Source organism: Porites lutea, chromosome 10 (assembly GCF_958299795.1).
Source record: "Porites lutea chromosome 10, jaPorLute2.1, whole genome shotgun sequence".
Taxonomy (NCBI): domain Eukaryota; kingdom Metazoa; phylum Cnidaria; class Anthozoa; order Scleractinia; family Poritidae; genus Porites; species Porites lutea.
In genome coordinates this window covers 14,860,992-14,872,838 of record NC_133210.1, presented here as the reverse complement: position 1 = coordinate 14,872,838, position 11,847 = coordinate 14,860,992, and the positions used below count along the sequence as shown (strand labels likewise).

The 11,847-nt window shown below is 39.7% G+C and overlaps 1 protein-coding gene across 1 annotated transcript; it reads right to left on the bottom strand.

Moving 5' to 3' along the window:
• Nucleotides 1-2,710: 2,710 nt before the first annotated feature.
• On the bottom strand, nucleotides 2,711-11,534 carry LOC140950924 (uncharacterized). The gene is made up of 7 exons (XM_073400140.1): nucleotides 11,408-11,534; nucleotides 11,210-11,287; nucleotides 10,076-10,147; nucleotides 8,062-8,188; nucleotides 6,871-6,941; nucleotides 5,264-5,321; nucleotides 2,711-3,783 (listed from the first exon to the last, which is right to left on the bottom strand). The coding sequence occupies exons 1-7, from the start codon at nucleotides 11,519-11,521 to the stop codon at nucleotides 3,446-3,448; spliced, it is 858 nt and encodes a 285-aa protein (XP_073256241.1). The 5' UTR covers nucleotides 11,522-11,534; the 3' UTR covers nucleotides 2,711-3,445.
• Nucleotides 11,535-11,847: the final 313 nt, after the last annotated feature.

Genomic DNA, 11,847 nt, shown 5'->3' with positions numbered 1-11,847 from the left:
TTACGACTTGGAGAGGTGCAATTCTTTGCAATACTTTTAGGTTTCCTCGATTGCTAGCAGAGTCGCTGTGAACAGTGTGGATTTTTTCATTCAGTTAATGAGGTAGGATTGATTTTTTATCTTTTCTCCCACTAAAACCTATAAACATTGTGGGGGTGTACATAAATTTACTCTACGGGCGTATGGAAAAGCCGGAATCCGGACCCGGAGCCGGAACCGGAACCGGAACCGGAACCGGAACTTAAATTGAGACCAGGGTAAACTGGGAAGCACTGAAACCAGTTTCCGATACCCGGGTGGGAATAAAATTCAAGATGGCATCCTCTGTTATCATTGTTTTGAGAAATTTTCAGCACAGTGATCGTGATACCAAAGGTATACTCACATTCGGAAAGTGACTTGCAAAAAAAAAGGGAAGTGCATCCTACTGTTATTCCTAGCAGTCATAAACTGTGACTGCAGCTGTAGGTCGAGCAATTTTCGACAGATCGAGACTACAACTAATCAGAAGCCAATTGACTGCGAAAAACAGCCATTATGAGTATGTGATGTTTAAGACCGCTGTGTTATTCATTTCCTTCTCTTGAGCCTAAGTTACTCATTTCCTAAAAGCGCTCCGTGTTTCATCCATTGTGAGGAAAAGGCGGCAAAGGGAGGAGTACTCATGTCAATCATGATCCGAAGTTGCAACGCTCAGGCGTACCGGTATATGAAATTCTCGAAGAAAAATTTTGCGCCGTATGCAAAAAATGCGACAGTAAAAAATATAATAACAATAAATAAATGTAATGTGGGGATGAAAAGTCTTGATCGAGCAATAATTGTTAGTGACACTCTTAAGACAGAAACGTCTCCAAGTTTTATTTCTTAGGTTCGGGTTCCAGTTCTGGTTCTGTTTCCATTTCGGGCTCCGGTTCCGGATTCCAGATTCCGGCTTTTCCATACGCCCTACTCTACAGTTTAAAGAAAAATTTAGCCATAAAGTCACTTTGTATATTCTACAAACCGAGAATTTAGCCATTAATTAACAGCTAAATATTCTCGTTATTAAATAACTTATTTAGCCATTATAAATAAAGGCTAAATACTTCCTCTCTATGTGTATTGGAAATAGTTTGCTGTTAATTAATGGCAAAAATTCTTAGTTTGTGTAAATGTTAAAATTTAGTCGTTATTTAATAGCTAAATTTTTGCTTTGAAAAAATGCACAGTGACTTAACGGCTAATTCGTTTGCTATGTCTGTAGACAAAAATTGTTGCAAATTTAGCCATTGTGTAAACACCGACATTGTGGCCTTTTGTGACACAAGGTAATGCCAAAAATACTGTCTCGAGAGCGCATGCCAGTCCAAGATTTGTAGCCATGAACAAGCCCTTTGGCCCTTTTTCACCAAAATTGCTGCAAATTTTGCTGTGTTCCTTTCCAAAATTTTTTTTGGAACAAGGGAGGAAAAATACTACTGGTAACGTAGACCATGTAAGCACGGGGCTGTGAGAGGTGGGGGGAGGAAAGTACTCAACCAATTTTCTCTACCAATATTTGGTTTTTATTAGACTGCAAGACAGTCCTTATTTTGTGTACTTTAGTACGCGTGAGCAACACTAAACTGGTTTTGAGAAAAACCCGACTGTTTTGCAGTCTCAGTATTGGTTAGCCGCTGTGGGTTTGAATCCCTGACCCTATTTTGATGGTGCAAAAAAATCTAAGCTGTATAGCTAGCATGCTTTGGACAACAGCCTTAGTTTTATTACCCTCCTGTTTAAGACAAAGGCCAAAATGTACGCTGTTGTCTTGTTTTAACGCCATTTATAACTTTTATTCGTTTATATTGCCATGCGAAGTGAGAGAGCAAATTCCTTTTATAGTCATTGCTTTTGTATACTTGAAGTACAGTCACAGCTTATCAAGACTCCCACAAAATTATATACCCTGTTTAGAACAGAGAGGTACGTCAAAAACCATACATTTTATCAATGCCTTTCTCACGGTAAAATAGGCCTTGAAGCAGTGTTTAATGATTTTCTAGATAGAAGTATTAACGATGTCTATCATATATGGTCACCATTATTGGAGTTTTGCAAAGATATTAACCCATGCTTTTGGTAAAGATTTAATGTCTTTTCTTTATGTAATTAAAGGAGGTCTTGAAACAGTGTTCACTGATCTTCTAAGGAGAACAAACAAGCCCTTCTAGACTATAAAATTTAGGTTGCCAGTTTTGGACCTTTGTGAAGGGGTTAGTTCATGATTTTGACCAAAACTTTAGAAATTTCTATTTGTCTATGTTAAGGTAAATCAGGCCTTCAAATGATGTTTTTCGATGTTGTAGACAGAAAACAAGCCTGTATAGTAGACTATAGAAAAATCGATCATAAATGGTCGCCATATTATATTTTTTGAAATAGGTTAACCCATAATTTTGGCCAAAATTTGATTTAAAAAAAAGGAAAATGGCGATTTAATAAATTTCTGGAGTATCTATTTTTTAAGGATATGTGAAAAAATTCAAGTCTTGACCTCTAAGGCGTCCTTGTCTTTGAATCTAAGTTTGTTATATTTACGAGGAAAGACTTTAGAGATGCACACGAGGGATGACTGAAAGGTGGAAGGCAAAACCCTTAGTCGAGATGCCAGTCTAGTATTCCGCAACTCAATCGTGTTGGCTTATAAATAATAAAAGACGTTTTACGATTGTGGAAGAGTCAGTACTCACAGTTATTGACGTTTTAGTTTTATTTACCGTTTATGATAAAGGGTATTTATACATATCCAGATATTATAAACCACATATAGCTAAGCATCCTTTCAATGTGCTTTGCGTTTTTTGTGAATAGTAAAAAACTTTATTTATCTAAGCTTCTTGCTAAATGATTGAGAGATGGGCCAAAAAATCAGTATTGTTGTTTGTTTAGGTCAAAAATTGTCTACATTGTAAATTCAAAAGATCGTTTTTAGGCCGAGAAATGTTACCTAGGCCTGGAAGTTCCGTGGAGCCATTTGAGAACAATCTGAAGAAAAGCAGCCCTATTAAAGAACTGCTTCAGCTACCTCTGAGAGCCAGAGTTTGGTGGCCCAAAAGAGTCCTTGAAGATGACATTATTTTGGCCCTTTTTCTACTACATTAGAAATTTCTGCAATTTGATTGGCTTAGAGCAGTGGTATTTCAGCTTAATTTGAAATACCTACATGTGAAAATTACAAACCTTTTGCGAGTAGTAGTATTAACAAATAATAGCATTATTTGAACGTGGTATTTGGCATAAATACCACGAGTGATATTTCAAAATTGTCTCAAATTTCACTCGCCTAACGGCTCGTGAAATTTCGTATAACAATTTCGAAATATCACTCGTGGTATTTATGCCAAATATCACTACAAATCATGCTACTACCTATACTAATTTGTTAATCTCGTAGAAAAATGGACAGTCTCAAGTTGGTATTTCATGGTTCCACCATAAATATCAGTGCAAAAACTCCTACGGTGATTAGGAGGGCGCTGACACTAATGACTGAGCCCGCGTTGCACATATCGTCATCGCAACAACGTATGTCACATTCCGATGACCCGCCTTCATCGGAACAAACTGGATTAGCTTCTTTCTCGCAGAGGCTTTTCAAACCGCAAGACCTTTCATACTGAGTGCTCCCACCCTTCCTGTAGTGAACGCTGAAGCAAACTGAGTCTTCTTGGGTACACTCTGCGGTTGATTGATTAAACACTCGCTCGCAGTCTTCCCATGATTTGGTACTGGTGCACTGATGGCACGTTAACGAAGCGGCTTCAAATAAAATGAACAAAACAAGTTAATTCGAAGGAAACTCCCTTATCAGTATCACTAACATCATCATCATCATCATCACCATCATCAGTCTACTGTCATTCTCAACCACTCAGAAGAGAATCTAAACCAATTTTACTTTCTTGCACGCGTTTTTCCGGGCAAGACGGCGCCAACAAAGACGATTGGTTTATTTGAATATTACTGTCAATTTAGATGACGAAAGAAATAATTTGTGTTTTTGTTTAGTGACAACTCTTCAATCACAATAATTCCTCGCTTATTTTATAACCTGAAGACATGAGACGGCTGGGAAGGCTGCCTGAACTGTGCTCAGTGGAGAAACAGAAGCTACGAACACACCTCCAACTTTGAGGCAGCCAGGTTGATGAAAATGAGGAAAAATAAAAGAGCCCAGCTCATAGCCGGGATCTGAATACCCCTAGCCTGCAAATACAACAGCCTGTCCTCACTCCTCGCCGCTCGCTAAATGTCCCTTTAGCGGTGAAGAGTAAGGAGAGATGACAAAAATTGAAAGGCTAACCTACTCCTTCCTAACCGCCCCCAATTGACTGAGACCACATAAGCAAGAACGGCTGCCGGATCTGCAAATCCCGCATAAGTCTGCCTTCCTATATGAGACAACATGAAAAATCATTGTTCTAATCTATGATTACTGTGCAGTACGGTTTCTTGCTAAACACCAAGAGAGAATGATGGTGCAGAGAAGGAAACGCTCAGTCTAGCCCTTGGGATATGTGAATTTCACCAAAGTTATTTTTAGACCAATCAAACACTTGAAATTAATCGGAAGTTGGTTTCCGAAGGGGTCCGCAAAAGTTTTCTCAGTGTTGTTAAGACGGAATTCAACAGTCGCTATTACAATATTCTACATCGTTTGCTTTGAGGCAGTCACGCGTGGGCTTGATGACGTTTTAAATAATCGATCGAAATGTGCGGACTTCCCAGGAATTATACTTCCATTTGGATTCAAACCTCTAAAAATAAGTCATGTGAAATTCACATATCCCTGCAAACGCCCTAAGATTCCTTCTCCGTCCCATCACTAGTGAGTTTAAGCAACAAGGACGGCGACGGTTACGAAAACGTCCCTTAAAAAGTGGATTCACACTGCTTCAAACTTTATCGCGCTTATTCCATCTCGTTCAATTCGTCAAGTATTGGCAAACTATTCTGGACTTGAATTCTAAAAGACTGTATCAAGGTTCTAGAAAAATAAAGTCGTGTGTCTACGTTCACGTCCTCCACAAAACGAGAAGTTTGGCACTTTCACATCGTAGTCGTGCAGTGAAGGCAAAGAAATGTACAAAAAAGCGTGATGCACGTGCAAAGTTGTTGTATGCCAATCTAAACCTACTGGGTTTTTTTGCCGTTCTCGTTGCCGTGGCCGACGTCGTTGTTTCAACTTCCTATTCGCTCTTGTGATTAAACGATTTAACCCATGCTAATCGATACTTACATTGATCGGGTGCATCTTTCTCATTTGTCATCTCCAATCTGTACTTCATCACTAGACCCTAAAAGAAAGCAAAGCAGAAAGCGGAATGGATTGTCAAATTCGTGAACATCTAGATTTTAAAATGAGCGACATCCAAAAAGCGGATTTTGCCTAGCCTTGGCCACAAGTTGCTTGGCAATTTTTTGGCAACTTTTGCTGTTTGGAGAATTTTTCTGGCAACTTTTGCCATTTGGAGCAACTTCCTATTTTTAGGGAAACTTGATTAAATTCTAAACAACCTATGGCAATAAAAAAAAAAGCCGTATGATACTCTTTAAGTCTTGTTAATATATTTTTTTTTACAAAATTTCAGTTCTCAACCTTCGTTGACAAGGATTTTTTAAAACAAACAATCAAAACAAGAAATCGGGTCCCTCAGAAATCAATTTTGAGATTTCTCGTTCGACTTGGAAATCCGGAAGGCCAAACTAGCTGCAACCAGTTGCAAAAATGTTGAGACACTCCGACGAAAAACCGACGGCTTAGAGACACCTTCCCCCTTCCATTCAAAAGGGGAAAGGGGTAGGGACATCACAAGCACAAGGTCCTGGCAACGTTGCTTCCGCCCAAATGACTCTGAAATGAGGTACAGTGTCTGGAGAACTTTTGCAACTTGTTTGTAGCCTGAGTTTCAGTCGTGTTTCGGAAAAAAGAAGGAGAGAAAAGCAAACAGGAGGGACAGTAAAGGCAAGGAAACTCCTAGGGATACCGCCTTATGGATAAACGGATAAACGGTCATGATGTGCCGCTGAACAGGGTCTTGAGTCAGGGTATACAATTTCACTATTCTTTTTACAAAATTTCAGTTCTCAACCTTCGTCGACAAGGATTTTTTAAAACAACCAATCAAAACAAGAAATCAGATCCCTCAGAAATCAATTTTGAGATTTCTCGTTCGACTGGGAAGCCTTTTAAAGAGTTTTTAGGTTGGCAATGATCTGTCTACATATTTGTGTGGTACCAACCTTTACCCGAAAGGATGTGTGTTTGTAGACGCTGTAAGGTGATCGGACATCACAGAAGGGATTACGCTGATGGCTGATAACCAATTCCCATAAAACCCCGTTATTACAGAAACCAGAAGCCGGAGGCCTTATCTGCCACGAGCCACGAAGAGGATAGGGGAGGTGTGAGTGAGTTTACTTAATTTTGTTTGGGGAACAAAATGAATCAGGGTCGTAAATAAGGTCTTTTGTCTTAAACAGCCGGTCGCGAAATGAACGATTTTTGTCTTGAACAGAGTCAGGGTTTGAAGGTCTCAGTTACACATCTCTAGTTTAACTTCTCTTGAGTTCCCCCACCCCCGTCCCCGAGGAGAAACTGCTTTTCTCTATTTCTCCCTCCCCACTGTAAATCCTCCTTTAAAATCTCTCCCCCACTACCCCTAAGGAGGGGGATAGCCAGGTTACAAAATATAACCCACATTTTCAATTCAGTTCTTGGGATTGCTCTAAAGTCCGTTTTAGAATCAACGAAAGACCAGACTGGTTCAAGGTTCAGACAAACCTTAATCTTCATACAAAGATATCAATGAATGACAGGAGTCGAGCCCCTATGGATTGTTTTACCTTAGGTGAATTGCAGTTACTTAGCGCTATATACCACCATCTGTCACGATCTGAACGGAAACGACGATGGCCTAAGGAAAAAAAAAAAGTTAAATGGTTATGAAGTTTGGGCGTTCCGCAATCCTGTCCAACTTTTGTAGGGAAGGAACGCGTGATGAAGCTAAAAGGAGTCTGCGTAGGAGGCTATGTTTACGCAGACTAAAAACTTTAAAACACATTTGTTAAGAGTCCGTAGGGCAAAATATTGGGCGCATGAGAGCGGTTACAGTGTTTGTAAAAAAAAAAAATACCCAATCCAAAACAGTCGGATATAAAACCTTACCAATTTCAGACGTACGGGTCAAGTCTATTTCCTACTTCAGGCCACAAGAGGTCAAATTAAAAACCAAACCTTTTGGCCCCGACCTCCCCCCTGAGATTTTTATGTACGGGCAAAGGCACTAACTGTAATGACTCTAGCACAGAATTAAGCTAAACAGCTGTATCCTCGTGACAAAGTCACCTTTAAGCAATGAGAACGCTTACAACCTGGACATCATCAACAGACACAAAAATATTTTTGTTTTGCTTGATGGTACGATTCTGACTGACACAAAGAGTTTGCGAGATTTCTCTCGGGTGTTGGGGGTACTTCCTACTACTTCCTACTTTACGGGGAAGCTCCGCCCAAAGGGTGTACCATCTTCAGGCTTCAGGTATATGAAAGGGTGGGGATTTTCAGTGGCGAATCCAGGGGAGGGGCCCGGGGGGCCCAAGCCCCACCCCCTATTTTTGGACCAAACTGAGGCACGAAGTGCCGAAAAAAAATTTGGGGAGACCAGCCCCCTCCCCTGCTTATTTCAAGGTCTGGATCCGGCACTGATTTCACTAGTTGTAAGGGTACGGGACCTTGTCTCTGTCAAAAATAGTATATGTAAGGGTACGGTTTTGCACCTCGGGGCGGAGCCTCCCCGTATAAAACTTTTTTGAGTACCCCCCCGGGTTCCCTTTTTCACTGGCTGCAGTGAGAGGGTGTTATCGGGTGAGAGTTCCAAAGTAGAAAGAAAGAAAAGATCGACCTTCGTTTGTTATTTGTGACGTCCAGAAGTCAACGTTCTCGGGGCTAAATTACATTGTGATATGAGTTACTTGCGCAGTCATGGAGCTTACACTCAGTACGCAAGGTATCCATCTTGCCTTAGATTTTCTTACCGTTACATATTAAAAACGTAGCGGTCTGCACTTCCTTCTCATGGCATCCAGACCATATGTAACTGGTTGTGAGGTTAATAATTTGGTTATTTCCCCAGTTCACTCCATTTTCCCTATCAATACACTCCTGTAAAAGCGAAAAGAAATGGCAAGGCCCGAATTTACTGTTGAATTATCAAAACTAAACCTAATTAGTAGAATCAAGGAGACCATTTTCTAGTCTCTTCAGGCACTTTGGTATATCGTCGATCCAACGTAATAGGCCATTTGCAAGATGGCGTCATTTTACTACTACGTAGCCTGAAATTCATCCGATTGCTTCGAGTCGTTTTCTCCTCTCAACAATAATAACGACTCGAAGTAATCGGATGAAATTCAGACTAACTACTAAGACCAAAATTTTGTTTTTCCTTTCATGAAAATTTGCTAATTTCAGTAAGGTTTTTAATAAATAAAAAAGCTCTAATTTGAACAAGAAAGCAAAACCATGAAGGTTTATGATCGTAGTAGTAAAATGACATCAGTCGTGATTCACTGTAAAGATTAGCCTCTCTACATCCGTAGAAGCACGGTTGACGCTTTTCCTCGTCTCCCGAGACGAAGAGAAGAGAAATGGCCCTGGGAACGAGGTTGCAAATAGCTAGACATTATGGCAGACATAATGTAATTTATGGCAAGGCATGATACTCACATGATAACTCGCTAGGTCAGGCTGTACCAGGTACTGCAAATCTAGCCAATTAGGTTATAGGGCGGTGTCAGGGTTAAGTAGGTATATTGAGGTATTTTCCCAGTAATTCTTCCTTCTCTGCCTCGTCATCAACTCGGTCAGATCTCGAGCAAAATCTTTCCCTCCTCCTCCCATTTCACCTGCCTGCGGGTTATTATTGTTCGCGGTATTTCCTATTTCTTTTTTTTTTTTCTTTTTCTTAAATATTTAGTTTAGTAGTTTGTGGCGGATTTTTGTCGCCCCATTTTTTATTCAGTGGGTTAATCGGTTTACATATATCGATGTGTTGTGATTCTGTTAGCTTTGATTTCATTAAACCTGCCACAACCGTGGCCAGATTTATCCAACAGAGTTGTTTGTTTATATTTTAATTCTGTTCCTTATCGGAAAGTGGTAACCGGAAATGCAAGCAGAGCTCGCGCAGAGTTGGGCCTTGTTTTGAACACATGCCTTGATATAAATGGTTATTCTTACCACATTTTTTACTTCCTCTGGAATTGTTCACTAAGTGAGGGGCACGTATTGGTTTACGGTACACTCTTTTTTTCTATAAAAATATATTTTATAAGAATATCGAGGCCGCAATTTGCAAAATTTAATTTTAAGAATAAACCCGAGGCTGAGATTTTGAAAAGGATTATTATTTTGAGTGATGAAAATCTAAAAAATAGGTTTTTCACTTAACCGTATCAAATTATTGCTTCCTCCCACGGCAAAACTACCCAACAAAACGAAGAAACTTGCACTGGTTATAGCCAAATAAACAGTGCTAATGACAGTTCGATGAACGGTGCATGAAATACATATGTATAGTATACAGCAAAAAAAAAAAAATGAACAAACCGCAAAAAGTATATCACACATTCTTTCTTTTTCAGTTTTAAGTCAAGAATAATACAAGAATACTTTCAGGCTAAAATCGGCAGAAAAATAAGAATATTCAGTCTGGCCCGAAAAGACGACATTCTTATATCTAAAAAAAGAGTGTATTGCGGTATCGAGAATTTTCTCAAGCGGTATTTCGGTAATTTAAATTTAACAAGACTCATAAAAACTGCTTGAGCTCGGGCGTCAGTATCAAAAGTTCAAATGAGAAAACTCCACCTGAGAAGTTTCGGTCTTCAAAGGCAACGTATATCGAAGTAACAACAGTCTATACGCGCAACAGATCGTTAAGGGGCTACCTTGTAGTATAGTTACACTGGAACTTAAAAACAAAAGGACAACAGCAACAACAATAACACTGAATGAAATAAGATGAAACAAGAGCATTTTATGCCTCACCACGCCAGGTTGAGGGTATACACCGGGCCACTGCTCGTCAAAATACAAGATAACATTTTGTGTAGAGTACGACTGAAACATAAACAGACGATTTGTCAGTAATGAAGGGGTCTGAAGAAGTCGGACATCTCGAATTCCTGGTGAGAATGTGCATTGTTTGTCTTCATACCTACTTTAGCAGGTCATTTCTTTGCGGTCATTCATTATAAATGCAATGTCAGTTCTTTCGATTATTAATGACCATTAATGATAAAAAATAGTGACAGCAACAGAAAGATTTTTTGAAAGAGCTTCTTAGTTTACAGAATAATGACAAATGTAAATTTTGCAGTTACCTTTAAATACCCTTTCACTGCCAGAGTGTTTGATGGAGTTTTGTAAGGTGACTCTAACCTTTCAGTCTGTGGACAAAATCCTATGATGTGACCATTCAATTGAAAGCTCTCTGCACTTACACATAGTGCTATTTGTTTTTTAAAATTTCACTGAATGAAATTTGGAGATTATTGTCACGCTTGTCACACAAGGTTCATCTCCCGTCTTGTTGGGTAAGTGAATATGTGCCAACCAACAGCTCGTGAAACAAAAGGTTCTTTTGTCCCAGTGGTTGGCACATTTAATTAACAAGAAGAAAATTTGTTTGTATATAAACCGATTTTGTCCCCTAAATTCTCATAATATTTGGCATAATATATCTCATGCCCAGAGATACCGTTGCCTAGCATACGTGTTTGCTGATGCACATCTTGTTATGGGGGCGGGGAGCATTGCGTGACTCCGGTCCGAGAGGCTGCGAAGGAGACTAGTTACGTACTAGTTAGCCCCGGGCGGTAAACCCATCAGGTGGATAGAGGGAAAAATACGACGAAATGTTGCTCAGCTAGCAGTTTCGCCACGGAAACCAAGGTTGTTCCTAGCTTCTCTCTCGAAGGCCTTTTAACGCCACGTTCACATCGATATCGCGGCCCTCCATAGACCTCTATACTCTGCTTTTGTAGAGTGACTTGAGCAAGTCCAAATGCTCCCGACAAATCATAACATAAAAAGTCTTCAATATTCTGAGTTGCTAGGGTACAAGAGACATGTAGCACATCATTAAGAAGTAAATATAGACGTTAACAGAAAAAAACTTACCAAAGGATATTCAAAATGATATTTCAGTTGTCTTGGGGCGGATTTCTTGTAAAGAAAACTGGTTATGAAAGCCCAGTTCTGTAAAATAGCACGCACGAATTAGCAAACTGCATCGTCACGATGATTATTATTTATACATAAGGATTTCGTGAAGTATATTTGAAACTCCTGTCACAGTATGCTAGCTGATTTTCCTACCTCTGAGGTGTTCAAGGTTCCCTCTACAATTTTGTCAGTTTTGGTATATCCGTTTCTGACGCGAAGTAGCGTTATACACACGGTTACTAGCCAATATCGAGCACCTTTCGCCATTATTGATTCTATTTTCCGTAAAATTTAGTCTTGTGTGCTCGATGGCGTGACCTTTCGAGGCAAAAGAATATCCCTTCGGGGAGAGGGTAAGGATTTGTGTTCCCTGCAAATAAATAATTAATGAATGTTCCGTCTGCCTTTTTTGGCGAAATTAAAGTTAACTTGCACTCAATAAACTCTCACCTCACGGAGTCTTCGCTGTTATAGACGCCCTAATATAGCACGAACAACAGCCAAATTCCCAGTAAAACTTAATTGAAATAAACTACCGTTCAGTACACACTAGCGATGCTGTTATAGACATTACACGGACAACTAGGACAATG